Source organism: Trachemys scripta, chromosome 4, assembly GCF_013100865.1.
Source record: "Trachemys scripta elegans isolate TJP31775 chromosome 4, CAS_Tse_1.0, whole genome shotgun sequence".
Taxonomy (NCBI): Eukaryota; Metazoa; Chordata; order Testudines; family Emydidae; genus Trachemys; species Trachemys scripta.
This window is the reverse complement of record NC_048301.1, coordinates 88,095,284-88,111,263: the sequence shown is the minus strand read 5'-3', so window position 1 is coordinate 88,111,263 and position 15,980 is coordinate 88,095,284. Positions and strand designations below refer to the sequence as shown.

At 38.7% G+C, this 15,980-nt stretch overlaps 1 protein-coding gene across 2 annotated transcripts in view; it reads left to right on the top strand.

Moving 5' to 3' along the window:
- KIF18A (kinesin family member 18A) overlaps positions 1–6,530 on the top strand; it is a 111,489-nt gene extending 104,959 nt beyond the window's left edge. For both annotated transcript variants that reach the window (XM_034769862.1, XM_034769861.1), the window contains 2 exons: positions 2,426–2,535; positions 5,481–6,530. In XM_034769862.1, coding sequence (XP_034625753.1) covers positions 2,426–2,535; positions 5,481–5,620 — 250 coding nt within the window. In that variant the 3' untranslated portion in view covers positions 5,621–6,530. The remainder of the gene's footprint in view (positions 1–2,425; positions 2,536–5,480) is intronic.
- The last annotated feature ends 9,450 nt before the right edge of the window (positions 6,531–15,980 follow it).

Sequence of the window (15,980 nt, the reverse complement as noted above, 5' to 3'; positions counted from 1 at the left end):
CACTTCTGAACATCCGGGTAGTAGAAATATCCCTCTCACACCACACCGGTTTTTAAGAGGGTTTTTTTTTATTTCAGGAGATGCTATTCAAAGGTCCTTTAGCAGAAATTTTTGTTTTTGATTAAAAACAAAAAAACAGCATCCCTTTAATTAAGTTGCTGTTATAGATTGGCATTGGTTGATTACAGTCAGTAATACATTCCAGCATAAGTTATTTTTTAATGTATGAATCAAGGCTCTATCCATAAAATGCTTCTGGAGAAGTCATGAATCCGGATATCAAGTTTCAAGTAGTTATACACACACACATAAGCACATCTGAGTGAGAAATACAACCCTAATTTTATGAGTGTATATCATTTGAAGAAAAAAAACAAATCTTCAGTTATTCCTAATTTAGCAAAGGCACAGGTTTCAGAAATGCAGCACAGGCTGCATCACTGTTCTGGTACCTTTTTAAAACAGGTCTGATCTTCCTGGAAGTTCAGTGTACACACTCGTTCCAAGAAGTGAAGAAGCTCCATGCTCATGCTTTGGTTGACATCAATTTAAATTTAAAAAGAAGTGTTTTGTTGTTGCTTTTTGGGCTGGGAGAGGTATCCTTTGTATTTCCACGTATTCTCAAATAATTATGAGTTGAGCTAAACAATCTAGATGCCTGTGGCATTTCGTCAAAGCAGTGCACAGCATTCTAAAGAAAAATAACTACATTTCTCAGAGTACATGAAATGCCTCAGTTAAGTTTGCTACAAAATCACTCACTAATTCCTAAGGTTAAGAGGTTAATCCTAGAAATGTACGTAATTACCTTTTTTGTTTCTGACTTTCTTTTGCCTGATTAGACGCAAATATTATGTTACAGTAGAAACTCTTCTAAAACTGAAGCATTCCAGTGTCTTCCATTTGAACCACTAAAGTCATAGAGCCTTATTGCCTCTCCAAAACAGCGGCTTCACTATCCCCACCCCCACATCCCCCACACACTTTTTCCTGCTCTCCGAACCAGGATAACTTTAGAGGAAACCTCAGGACTTGCTCTCTCAGTAATACTCTCTTCTCTTTCTCCCTAAAATCATGCTGTCTGACCACAAGTGACACACTAATTCCTAAAACCAGATGAGACACATTTCACCCTCTCTTATCTATCTCTGGGTGGGAGAAAGTGAGAAGGAAACCATATGCTTGTTTATGGAGAAGGAAGAGAGATAGCATTCCTTATATTTTTCTCCTCTTCCCCGCCCCCCCATTCCCTCCCTACACCAAATATATCCCTCCCAATCAAGCATTGAAATACAAAGTCTAAATCTCAACCATCCCTTCCCCCTCCCTCTCTCCCTCCCCGCCCCCAGCAAACATAATAACCAGTAACCCTAGTTTCCAGGTCAGTGACTGGAAGCCAGTCATTAGTAACATGGGGAGGAAAGGGGATGGGTCCCTTGCTAAAGGCTCCTCACATGCCCCCACTGAGAGTGGATCATCTTCCCAGGAGCCAGGCTTCAGAGATAAAGGGGCCCCAGCAGTAGCAGGAAGCAGTCCTAACCTTAATCAGTTTTCCTGTTTGCTGTGTATTTTAGTAGAACACAAGTTTTTTAACAAAACAGTCTTTAAAGTATGAAGAATAGTGCTATAAAATACTGTAAGAGAAACAAGAAAACATGTAGAAATGTGGCTGTGGTTTATATTTTAAAACTTACTGTATCTTGATTTCAAAGTTGTCTTGCAGAATCAGGTCATAGAGGGTGGGCGGGACAATAGTGGAAGGAGTGTGATGTCACTGACAACTTCATGTTCATTGTGGTTCATTGTCATGCTTTAATTCCATTAGTTGAAATACTATAAAATGCTAGTTTTTTTCTTTTAGTAAACTATCAGCTTCAACCACCTTCTTAAAGCTTAGCTGTGAAATGATTGTCTCCCTCTACCCATCCACCTCCACTATATGGAGGCAGAGGGAGAATTATTGTAGTAATTAAAAATTGACTAGAGCAATATACACAGCTTGACCATTTGAAGAACTTTTTATACATGTTGCATCTGGTTTCTGTTTAGTATGTTTATGTCCTTAATTGTGACCATCCAATTATCATCCGTTGCTTCCCAAAATGTCAATGGAATTTTGGACTACATTATTTCATGAAATGATATACTTAGTTTTTTTGTTTGTTTGTTTGTTTTTCACAATTAATACATTCCTACAAGATTGTACTACAAAGCTTTAAAAGAAAACTGTTTGAAATGAAATCTGAAGACAGACCAGAAAGAAAATTAAGTTTATTCTGTTGCATTTTCTTAATAAGACCCACTAATACTAGGTGATACTGTCTAATATATTTTCAGACTGCATGTCCTGAAATACCAAGGTACAGTGAGTGGGCTTAACATCACTTCACTAAAAGTAAACTTTTTATTTGTCTTTTTTTTCAAGTTCTGTGCCAAACAGTGGATTAAGTAGCCTGCAAAATCCTGTGTCTGCAAAGCGTATTCGACAGGATATCTTGTTAAGTCATAAACCTTTAAGAGTGCCCAAAAAAGCAGGTAAGTGTCAAAATTATAACTTACGATATTAAACTGGAATTTGTGGCCATGGCTGGTTGTGTAGGAGGTCCAAGATTAAATTTTGACATTTACAGTTTCTCATTTTCATGGTTTGTTGCTGTGATCAGTCAGCTAAGCTGTTTGCTGAATATGGTATGTCCATTCATTTAAAAAACAAACACCAAAAAAAACCAACAACCCAACTTGAAATAGGTTTAGTCAGTTATTGGGTCTTGATTAGGCATGGTCCCAGTATTCCAAGTTTATAACAAATTTAAATGATAAAACATAATTCTTATAGGTACTTTAATGATTTTAAGCACTCTAAAAGCGAACTCTTCACTGGTAGCAGGTTTGATCTGGCACAGTCCCATTGACAAGCATCAAACTTAAGTGCCTGCTATGGAATTTCCAGATCTGCTTTTATTGAGAAATAAAATAATCTCTTAAGCACTTTGCCAAACCTTTTTTGAATGCTTGTTTCATCTTTTAACACAGCATGATTACTTTTCCAACAAGAGATTTATTAGATAAATTTTTGATACCATTTGGGAAAACACAGCAGTGAAGTTGAGAAGATGAAATTTGCAAGCAATATTTAAGGATTCTTTAGTCGCTAGCAAATTGTTTACAATACTCTAGGTGGTGTTCCCAAAACATTCTGTAAAAGGTGATCATAATAGTGGCTTGCAAGAAACTTCTGTCTGAAATGTAGAAAACTTTTTGTTGTAACAAATTCTATTACTGATTAAAAATGAATGAAGAGCATTTGTCCCGCAATTTTCCAAAAAAGTGTGGCTTTCTTAGTTCTAATTTAACATGTAGTCTCTGTGTGTGCAGCGTGCCCATTGTCGATGCTAATGTATTTTATATTATTGTTAGTCTCTTGGCATTGAAGGGTGTGTTACACAAGGGTTAATCCAAAGTAATCTGTTGTAAATGTGCCTCAAATTTAATGATTTTTTACTTGTGTTTCTAAATTTACTAAAACACCCAAAGCTAAGTCTATTTTGTATTAGGAAGAACTGTCCAGGTTCATGTATTGTAACTGTCCTTCCCACTTAGCAAATATCCCTTGAACCTTTTTGCCTTGAAAGAACAGCTGCTAAAAGCAAGATTTAAAAGTCAAACTGTGACATCTTAATCATTGTAAAAATAAATTATCTTCCTTAATCTGATCTCCCCAGCCAGTTTTTCACATACATTTCTCTCTTAACTGGTCCCTTTATCACCTCAACTCACTCTTGATTTTACACCTTTTAGGCTCCTATTTACTCTTGGTTGCAATCTCCAAATGAATTTTTACTAAGTATCCTCACTCTCATCTTTCCAAAAACTTGTGAAGCCCACCTGTACCATGAAAAATTCCACATAGAGTAACCATAACTAAAGCTAATCAGAACATTTTTGACTAAATGTTCTTTATTAAAATGCATTGCTTTTTCAAAGCCAAAATGTATTTCTTTTCATAAAGTTTTCTACATAAGGTTTCTGAAGTCCAGGGTAGACACTCTGGTCACTTCCGAAGACTTTTTTGCTCCAAACACAGACATATTGACATAACTGTTTCCAAAAAAAATGTTCAAAGGATTTGGTTTTCCTTCCACAAATTTCAAAAGTTGTCAAGAAATGGAATTTTTACTCTCTGGACAGCTCTTAACCATAATCCCACATGGTGTATTCTATAATATCTTGCATTGTGCTGTACATTTTTGTCAGGACTTCAGTTTCATTTTTATTTGGGGAAAGCAACCTCACATCAGGGTTACTATCCTCTTTCATTTGGAGAGGGAATCAGTATTTTCGATGTATTGTTCCTTTCTTTAACAGAGCATACAGAATTTAAAACAAAAAAAGCTGAATGCTTTCTGTAACTTTATGTATGGGAAGAGATTATATGGAAAACTCTGAGCTAGATTGTGAACTACATCAGAACTGAATTCAGCACAGCTCAGGAATGGGGAGGATGCAAAAATGACTTTAAAGCTACCTATGCCTTCCCTCCTCTACCATGCTTGGTCATTCCCAATGCTGGCATAATCCTCTTGTACAATTTAGAGTAGGTTGAAGACTGCTGTATGTTTTACAGTCTACTGACTTTAGCAAAGTTTATAGTAGACAGACATGCTTCTGTACTTCTGTGTGCAGTGCTATCTCCATGTTACTTATTTCTACCAAGTGTTGGGAAATAAGGGATACCAACACCAGTTTCTATAACTGTATTGTTAAGGAATCATGTATTTGAGTACCTACTTTAATACCGCAAAATATTAGACATACCAAAAAAATTTTTTTTTAAAAGAAAAGGGATAAACGCAAATTAGTTTGCCTACCTTTCAGGTATTTAGTAACACATGCTTCAGATATGTCATGTACTTAAATATCATGTCCCTGGGGGCAAGAAGAAAGAGTTATGCTCTTATCATAGTAGCAGTTTTTGTTTCCAAAAAGGCGTGCTTCCAGGGAAAGAATGAGGTGGTGCTCAATAGCTAGCAGTAAGTTCTATTTTTATTTTTTATTTTTTCAAAATTGAGTTAGGGAAATTTGTCTATGTACAAATTTGAATAGGGTATTAGGCATACTGGAGAATAAAGTGTAAAATGTATATCTACAAATTATGTATACATAGTTCCTTTCAATAAGGCACAAAGTTAAGTGGAGTCCTATACCTCCTTTATTGGTCGTGTTTCTGTATCTTCCACTACAAACTTATCAGAGCAAATCGTCTCACCTAGAAGAGCTGACCTTTTTTTTTTTTTTTTTTTTTTTTTTTAATAAAAGCTAGACTCTGATAAATGTAGAAAAAGCTGTAGAATCCACACACTGTCTCACAATAGTGGATTCTGGTCGCCCCCAACATGAAACAAAATAAAGAAATAATGCTCATACTTTTGAAAGAGGTTTTTTTGTTTTTGTTTTTAAAATGACATCTATTTCTTCATTAGGAATTGGAACAAGAAGCCGGAAACAAGAACCAAATATGCAGAGGAACCTTGTTAGAAGTCTTTCTGAAGGAAATGTAATGTTGGGTCTGAAATCAAGGACATCAACAAATCTTTTAATTCGTGTTTCTAAGAAAAAGTAAGATTTAGATGTGATGCTCATCATTTCAGGCAGGATTGCAAGCGTTCAAGTAAAGAATTGACTTTGATTTTTCCCTGCTGTAGTATTTCTTGTCTGAGACTTATCAGCCCATGTCTGCCACTGTAATGCACGATTCTAGAATGACCACTTACCTTTCCAATGTGAATTTCACTGAAATATATCTTTACAATTTAAATTTTACAAAACTTTTTAATGGGTTTCGGCTTCCCATAAACACATACAGACTTTTACTAATGTGTTTTAGCATGAAAATAGAAACAAGTAATTGGGCTAGGGGGTGGAGGTTGACGATTGTGATGTCCACTTATTTTATAGTGCTGTTTCTATAACCCATGCAAGCATAATAATAAATTACTGCCTCGCAGTACTCAAACTCTTCAGGAACCAGTGGTGACAGCTTTTTTAAGAAATCCCTTTTTAATGTCACTTACAAATTCTCAGTCTTTATTATGATACACCAAATGTTTAAGTAATTAGAACATTGAGTTTATTGCTTTTATGTTTTCACTGAAATTTTCTACTATTAAACTTACGTTTTTCATTTACAAATAAATGAACCAGCCCCTTATATTAATATATCCATGCTTTAGGCATTGGGATATCAATTTGTTCTAAAATATAAATGTGGTGATGTAGGGTGATAGCACCAACATGATACCAGAAGACAGGAAAAGAGTTTACTAGAAATTTTTAAAAATGGTAGTTGTAATATTTTGAGCTCAGACTTTTAACCTGACCATTTTTAACCTGTTGTTTAACCTAATTGCTTGAACAACTTAAATGTAAATGCTCCTCTGTATTTTGATGTTTTATAGTTTTCAAAACTCTAATTTTATTGTAAATAGGTGAATTATGTTAATTGTTCTGAATAAAGTTTTTATATCTGTAAACAAAGAGTAATAATGTTCTGTGAATTTAAAATTTAGAAAAGAATGAGCTTCTACTGTGGCTGCCTCTTCTAACCTAAAGACTCTCTGAATTAACACTGGTTTTTCAGGTAGTGTTTTAATAACTATAGTTTGTGCTGGACATTTTGTCATATGTCTTTAATCAGGTTAGCTTTGTGTGCTAATAATTATTTAATATTTAAATTTCACTAGTGCCCAGGGGCGCCCCAATCATGATCATGATGAACCCATTTTGCTAGGCCTCTGCAAACATAAAATTAAACAAGGGGGTGACTCTGACCTAATGAGATGCCCTATTGACATCAGTGAGGGTTCATCGATTGATTTGTGTGGCACTGGGATTTCTCCCATGGTCTCTGGCACAAAGAGCTTCCATTCCAAAAAGCCAAACAACATAAGAAGGGAGAAGACTATCAAATATTTTTATAAATGTCTACATTTTTCTCTCTATTTTTATTTGCTTAAAATATAACCTTTTCCCAACTGCCCCTCAGTGGAGTTATAGTATGTTGATTGATTTATTATAGTTGCTGTGTAGAAATGCCTCTTCAGAAGGGTTTTGAAAAAGAATAGTGGCAGCTTTTATGAATTAATTTGGGGAAGTACATTCATGGGAGGATCAAACAAGAAAGTTGCAGAGGTTGGCGTCACTGGTGCTGGTAGGGTTAATAAAAGATTAGGGAGAGTTCAGAAGAATCTTGAAGTTTAGAGGATGAAGTTTGAACTGGACACGATGGAAGAAGGTAACAGGAAGAAGTAGAAGAGTTCAAAATGGGGTGTGGGACAATGCAATCAAAATGATGGATGAAGATGCTTATGTTAGAGAGAGGTAATGTGGGTGTCGGAGAGCAGATGCTGATGCAATCTCCATGTCCCAAGCAGGAGGAACATCAGAGAAATTGAGGATGGAGTACGGGTCTTGATCAATGTCAAGCCAGATGATGATGAAGATCTTTGCAAGAGCAGTTTTGGTAGAGTGAAGGGAAGCAAAAGATGAAAACGGACTAGGGGGATAGGAGTTTTACACAACGTTTGTAAATGACTCATTTCAAAGACTTGAGGTGAAAAGAAGCAAGGAGATAGAACAGGAGATCAGTATGGACCATAAGAGTCCCATGAGTCCATGATGTGGCCAACATACGAAGCATGGACAAAATCATTTGTTTTGAAAAATTTCACTTATTTTTTGGAAAAGGTGGATCCAACAGTGTTTCATTTAATAAAATTGTCATATTTTTAACCATGTAAAAAATTCTAATTTATGACCGCTTGGAAACTGCGGGGTGCGGGGGGGAGCCACAATCGCAATTGGCGGCACTTCGGCGGCAGGTCCTTCCCTCCGAGAGGGACCGAGGAACCTGCCGCCGAAGAGCCGGATGTGCCACCCCTTCCCCGTGGCCGCCCCAAGCACCTGCTTCCTGCGCTGGTGCCTGGAGCCGGCCCTGACTATATCAATACCTGAGTGGAACTAAGTGGTTCACTTTAAGGGCTTGTCTATATGGGGACATCTAGGAAAGTTCATCCAAATTAAGTCAAGGTTTGAATTTGAAGTGGATTAGTTAAATAGCATTAAACCCCTGTGTGAACACCCTTGTTCAAAATTAAAGTGGTCTTAATTCAGTTTATTTTAATTTACTTCTCCCTGTGTAGAGAATCCCTAATAATTATCATCTTACAGGTAAAAACAGTGGTCTTGAAAGCAAATTTTAATTTGTGAATTTTGGATTCCAATACAGTTAGGATCATGAATAACAGTTTATTTGAATAAAATGCTTCATTTGTGTATCTTTCAAATTCTCATTGTGTAATACTACATGTGCCAGGGAACTCTGTGCTGATACTGCTTCATGTCTGCATTAAGTATGTTGGTTTTAGCTATAAAATGCAAACTTAGTGCTCTTTGCTCTCACTACCTCAGAAGTTCAAAAATACACATAAGACCCTTTCTACCAGTTTTGGAAAGGTTCCTAGGTGGTTAATTATTCCATCAATAAAAGGTCTGCATATTTTTATTGAGCAATATAGATTTCATTAATTTTAATGTATTTTGCCTACATTTTGCTTGGAATTCTTAAGATCACCCTGCAAGGAACCCACAAAGCCAAGTATATTGAGAAAAATATGGCCACAGCACATATTATCAAGGTAATGTGATAACACTAATCTTAAATTTATATTTAGAACTGAACTAGAAGAAAGTACAGAACAACAAACCGTTAGTAGCTTCACACATCTACACACAAGTCATCCAACTAGACATACCAATGTATTTAAACCCACTGAAGTGAGTTTATCAGAGCATTCTGTAAGGAACATGTTTCTGGACTGGAACGATGATCCCTTACTCTGGCTTTCCTGGGTTATTAATAGTTCAAGCTTTTTACCAATAGTAAATTCAATAACTGAATGGCAGGTAATCTGCTTTGTGTGCTGTTAGGTGTTATTTTATGCTCCCAGTCTTTCCATTCTCCACAGGGAAAGCGCTAACTGGATTTCTGTATTACCACCTGCAGCCTTTCTGAACCACCCCCATCCTGAATGCCTCATTCTTTCATCCAAAATGATCCCACACCTTTCCTGATTGACTCTAATGAACAATTCTTCCTTTTATCTCCCTTTCCACCACCCCATTCTTCTACACTTTCATCCACAAGGCCAGTGTTCCACATACCCAACCGTCCCACACTCCTCCATCCCAACCTTCCTACTGTTTTCCACTCTCTCTCCCAGCAGGTAGGATGAGGTGGAGCTCGTAAGCATTTGTAGGACCTCATCACTTCATCATCTTCATTCTGGGTTTGCAGAGCAATCTGGTTAACAAGAAATTTGGTAGGGCCCTAATTTTAAGTGGGTTTAGTGACTTCTAATTTTTTTTTTAAGTACTATGATTAAGTAGCTCAAGCTTCTGTTTTTAACAGGAAACTTTAATATCCTTGAACAGTAGTCCTCACACTGGATTGTGACCCCCAAAGTGGGTGGTAACCCCATTTTAATGGGGTTGCCAGGGCCAGCATTAGACTTGCTGGGACATAGAGCTGAAGCCTGAGCCCCGCTGCCCAGGGCTGAAGCTGAAGCCCAAAGGTTTCAGCCCAGGGTGGCAGGGCTTGGGCTCCGACCCACCCCTGCCCGGAGTCATTTAGTAATTTTTGTTGACAGAAGGGGGGTCACAGTGCAATGAAGTTTGAGAACCACTGTCCTAGAGTATCCCCTCCTCACAAAAAGCTAAGGACCAACAGTTTATGCTATCAGTCCCTGCCTCAAAGCCCACTGAAGACAATCAGAAGATCCCAAATGACTTCAATGGGCTTTAGTTCAGGCCCTCTATGCTTACCTATTTAAATGTATTGGTCATGTGTATGTGCATGCACCAATGCACACCATTGAAAGCAGGCTTTTTTGACTCCCTGACTGGTACGGAGAAATGGCTTTTAGCTGAAATTCACTACAAAATTCTCTCTCTCGTGCTGGGAGAAAATCTGTTGCTCACAGAACTGAGACCCGGGGTGGGTGGCAGAGGAGTTTGGTTGATGTGACAAAACACATTTCTGCATCCCAGCATCCCCCACAATTCTTGACATCTGGGCTGCTCTCCTCCCACTGCAGCTCACTAAGGTGGATTGGTGTTTTGGTGTGGCACGGTCTGACCACACCCGCTCTGTTCCTGCTTGCTGCCAGATTCTCTACCTCCACAGCAATACACAATAGAGGGTTTTTTTACTCTTGCCCTAACTTCTATTTTATCTTTTCTATCTAGTTTTTTGGGCAGTGAAGAGCTGTTTTCTCTCTTCTCTGCATTCCTCCGCCCCCTGAGTTAATTAATCCTTTGGGGGTTTAACCCTCCCTGAGCATCCACTGCAGCATCTCTCTTCTGGCTCCTCTGCGGCATACAGGCATGGTAGAGCAGCCAGGAAAACACTTGGTCAAAACTAAGCATTGCTGTATACATGAGGCAGCCTTCCCAGGCCCCACAGATGGTGAGTTGTGCCCAGACTGCATCCAGCCTTCCATCATAGAATCATAGAAGTGTAGGACTGGAAGGGACCTCAGTAGAACTTATAGTCCAGTCCCCAGCTCTCAAGGCAGGACTACGTAATAACTAGACCATTCATGACAGGTGTTTATCTAACCTGTTCTTAAAAACCTCCAATGATGGAGGTTCCACAACTTCCATAGGCAATTTGTTCTAGTGCTTAACTATCCTGACAGGAAGTTTTTTCCTAACATTTAACCTAAATCTCCCTTGCTGCAATTTAAGTCTATTACTTCTTGTCCTCAGTGGATAAGAACAACAATTTATCACCCTTTTCTTGAAGATAACCTTTTACATACTTAGACTGTTATACCCTCCCTCAGTCTTCTTTTCCTCAGACTAAACAAACCAGTTTTTCAATCTTCCCTCATAAGTCATGTTTTCTAGCCCTGTAATCATTTTGTTGCTCTTCTCTGGACTTTCTCCAATTCGTCCCCATCTTTCCTGAAATGTGGCACCCAGAACTGGACATAGTTCTCCAGTTGAGGCCTAATCAGTGTGGAATGGTACTTCTCGTGTCTTGCTTACAACACTCTTGCTAATACATGCCAGAATGATGATGGTTTTTTTGCAACAGTATTACCCTGTTGACTCATGTTTTGCTTGTGATCCCCAGATCCCTTTCCGCAGTACTCCTTCCCAGGCAGTCATTTCCCATTTTGTATGTGTGCAACTGATTGATTGTTCTTTCCTAAGTGGCGTACTTTGCATTTGTCCATATTGAATTGCACTCCGCCACTGAGGGAGGTGAGCTGTCTCAGTCTGAAACCTGAGCTGGCTCCTTGGGAGTAAGCCTTAGAGAAAATGTCTCCCTTCAAAAGCCTCCCCTGAGACTGCAATATGCCTTCTCTCCTCCTTGGAGGAAGTGATTAGGGATGAATGGAACAAGCCTGATAAGGACAAGCACAAACAGCTACCTCAGGCTCTATAACATTCAAGAGCCAAAGGACTCTGTTGCTGAGACACCAAAGGGCTCTATTGCTGACATCACTGTAGGGTCCCTCGCCAGGGATATGGTTATTCACTCAGAAGGGAAGTTCTACCCTAATGACCCCATGGATAGAAAGATGGATGCCACTCTCAAAAGGGCTTTGAAGCATCCCCCTCCAAAAGTCTCTGGCAGCTACCTGCTTTGCAGGAGCATCTGTTTCCAGGCTGGAAGATCTCAAAGCCATTAAGGACAGAGATCACCCTGACTTTGACTCCACTTTAATGAAACTCATCCTACAGATAGTGTTTTAGTTGATGCCTCAGTGTTGCAATGAGATTCTCAGGCTAAGCCATGGTTTCCAGCTCAGTAGCCAGGTGCCAACTATGACTCCAGCCCTGGAAGAGGGATGCTCACTCTAATCAGTCCTATGCTTGGCCAAGTTTACAAGCTCCCTCCTTTTTGGAGATAAGCTCAATAAGGTGATGGCTGACAATGCAGCAAAATGCAAACAGTCTCTTCCTTCTCCCTTCTCAGGAGAGAATATTGCCTGGCCTTCAGAGAGAGGTGCTCTTTTCACTCCTCTTCCTCACAGAGGTACCAGCCAAGGGACAACAGACTCCCTAATGGAAAACAGTGGAATCAAGGTCTGGGGGAAAGTCCAGAGGGCCCTCATTCCTCCAAAAATCCACTTTCTGGAAACGATTGCCTAGACCTCCACCCGGAGCTGAAATTATGGGTGAGATTTCCCATTTCCTAAAGGAATGGTTTTCAGTGACCACAGACAAGTGGATCAGGGAAATAGTAGCCAGAGATGCTCTCTTGAGCTGAGGGCTGTACCCAATCTTTCCTTCAACCACCCCAAAAACACAGTCTGATCCAGAATAAAATAGCTCATCTTTTGGATATGCATGTGATAGTGTTCCCTCAGAGGAAAGGTTCTCTGGGATTTACACCATCTTCACTGTACAGAAACACATGGTGTCCTCCTCCCACCTGTGTACCTGGTTGCTGCTGAGCTGGGGTTGATGAACGGGGCAGCCTGTCTGCTGCTGACTCAGAAATGAGTGCTGCCGCCAGCTGCTGCTGGCTGAAAATGCGTTCAGTGCTCTGCTTAAAGAGACAGCACTCTTTCACCCCCCACCCGTCCGCCTCCCCCACGTCCCCCCTCCCACACACACATACACCAAACCAAAATCTGAAATGGTGAGCCAGGAGTGGCCAGAGGGCTGCAGGAGGGCCATGGGCTCCAACAAGATGTTGTCCCCGTGGAGCCTGCCTTGAGCTGCTGGTCAAGTGCCAGGCATCCCGCGCCTCAGCAGCAGCACACAAGTAACATCCAAAAATATTTACATAAATGGTATTCTATTATTGTGTAACAGTGCGATTTAATTTCATGTGATTGATCATGACTATTGTTTTAATCTTTAATCTTGCAATTAATCATGATTAATTTTTTTTAATTGTTTAACAGCCTAACTTTTACCGATAATTTCTTTTCTGCTAGCAGTCTTCATACAATTCTACCACTCCTGGATGGTTCATGAGTCAAGGGTCAAATTTTAAGTGGAATCGTTACCATATGGCAGTCTTCCTTGGTCTGATATACAATATTATTATTTCATCAAATATCACAATACTTGCTAATGATGTTATGCAAATTTTACAGCTTGAGAATAATTCATTTGGCAGCAAGCAGGAGCAGAGGGGGCATGGCCAGGCCATGTGCTGCCAAATGCTGATCCACTCCATGAGCTGCAAAGGGAGGAGAGCAATCCAGACATCCAGAATTGTGGAAGGCGCTGCTGTCAGAAGGGAGACTATCGTTTTTTAAAAAATTCCATTCTAGGTGAGATTAAGTTGAAAAGAGATAATGCTCACCCACAACCCTGTAACCACTGTCTGCTAGCCATGCATGTTGATCTACGGCAAATTGGCTAGACAACCACTATGAAACTATGCTGTCTTCAGCAGCTACTACACCAAATTAAATGCAGCATTTTCATTTTTGAAATGCCCATTGAAAAATGTATACTTAAGAAGTCATGATACTTAATGTTGTTCAAACAGCAAACATGTTAGTGATATCTGGATATTTTACAGACTTTGTAAGCAGAAGCTCCCTCAAAGCATATTCCAGATACTTGCTGGTATAGAGTTTTTCAGAGCATAACAAGTTCTTCATCTGAATGCCTATAGTTTCTCAAAGAGAGAGAAGAAGAAGTGGGGGGGGGGATGATTCTCTTTATTACACATTAACATTTTTTGCACATCCACAAACTTGTTACCTGTTAATCTATCTTTCCAAACTAAATTTTGAGTAATATTTTTATCTGGCATTTACTTGAAATACACGTTTAAATGAATTCCCTATGCTGCACCATGTAGTGTTAAATTGTGCCAGGTGGGATGTAACATAATATTGCACAATATAACATGACTCAGGCTGAATCCAATATGCAAATGACTTGGATCGATAAACTTTGTTTAGTTTAAAAATAACTGGTTTAAAATCCACTTTTAAAAAAAATGTTGTGATGTTCAAGAAATTATTTACAGCATGACATCATAGATACCTGATGGTTCACATGTAATGAATGAGTCATCTTACTTGCTGTGTGAGATGCGTGGCAATATTTTCATATGCCTGGGTAGTTTGGCATGTAGATGTTCTGATCTTGGCTCGTCTTGCTTTCCCGTTTAATATGGATGTCTTGCCTATTTAAAACTAAAAATGGTCCTGAACCAAAATTGCAGCTCAGAACTTTGGCTGAGGTCCATCTCTTATGTATCTGTGTCATGGTGAGTTCTGTAGCACACCCATGCTGAGCTAAAGGATGTATGCCTGTACAAAAGATTGGAATAGTGTCGTGTTTTGTTTCATAGAGTATTTCACATGGAGTACGTGCTACTAAGTTACAGTGTAAAACCACCCAAAGGTCTTGCAAATACTTGGAATGCTGCAATTTTTTTGGAAAAAAATAAGCATTTTTCTTTCTAACCATAATATATGTTCTACTGTCCCTGAAGTATTCTAGGGTGTATTTTTAATGGATTTGTGTATATTTTACAATAAGTAGCGGTCTATACCTCATCAGTAAAGAATGAGTAATGTTGTTTGCAAGAAGCATGTCGTTTTTTTTCTGTGTGTGGGTAGTCTGGATGTGAAGATATTCTGCTCTTGCTACAGCCTTCATTTTAGCTCTAAATACTCATTTCCTTGCATTACAATATATGGTTTAAATATAAAGGGGTATACAAATACTGTTTTATATACAGATATAAATTAAATATTCAGTATTAGCTTTTTAGAAAACAGTTCTGTAGTTATGATTATGCTAAGTATGGATACTATAGTAGTAATGGACTGTAGTGGTGTTAGTGGTTGCCTATGTCATTCTTTTCACAATATATGTATTATATTTGCAATGCTATGATACCTGTATAGTATTTAACTCATAAATTGGAGATGTGACTAAATCAAAGATTAGGGAAGTCCTTAAGTCACATATTCAAAGCAATAATGTAAGCAGTTTGTTTACTGGTTAGTTATGTTTTAAAATCTATTCATATATTTTTATGTCTATCCATTCCTGGCCTTGTTGACTATTTTAATAGTTAATGAAGTAGCTGTTACAGTATTCACAGGAATTATTAGCATATTGCTTAGCAAGAGGAACGCTAGCTGACCTAAAGCATATGTAGAGTCCATACCATACCTTGAGGATGATGGACTTTTTGGAGTCCAAACTAGGAATTAGCCAGTGACCTCTTTGAATAACCCTTTCAATGTAAAGCATTGTCTAGTAATGTTAGAAGCAAAGCACATCTGAGCACTTAACCCCTTGATGGCAGAAGTTGGGATTGCTCTGTGTCAGTATTTAAATTGCCAACAATTTCTTCTTCTTTTATCAGAATATTTTTATGACAGAACTTAAAATGACACACTCAGAACTAAATAAGATGAAACAATTTACAGCAGCATATGCTGTTTTCTTCTTCATTATTTATTTTTCACAATAGAGGGGCAAGAAGCAAAGGGATAGTAAAAGAATCATAAATGTGAACACACATCCATTTATAATGTAATACCACAGGATATATATGCCAGTTCTATAGGGTTAGCTATATACATTGTAAGAATATTCACACACTAAGGAGCCTTAGCGCATGTTTCTGAATACACCTAAATTCTCATTCACTTTGGCTATCTTTGTGGCCCCAGAGTTCAGACCACAGGGTGTGAACTGCAGCACACACTAGTGTGGTATGCTCTAACTGCCCAGTGTGGACACTGCTGGCACAAACTGAAAGTTTGCATTAGCTTTGTACTCTTTCAAATGGGACTATGTTAATGCAAACTAGTTTCCTTTTAGTTCATACTTGCAGGGTCTACATGGGGGAATTCCAGCACAGCCCACTAGTGCATGCTGCAATTCACACCCCTTTGGTCCACACAATTGGGCTGTAGAGA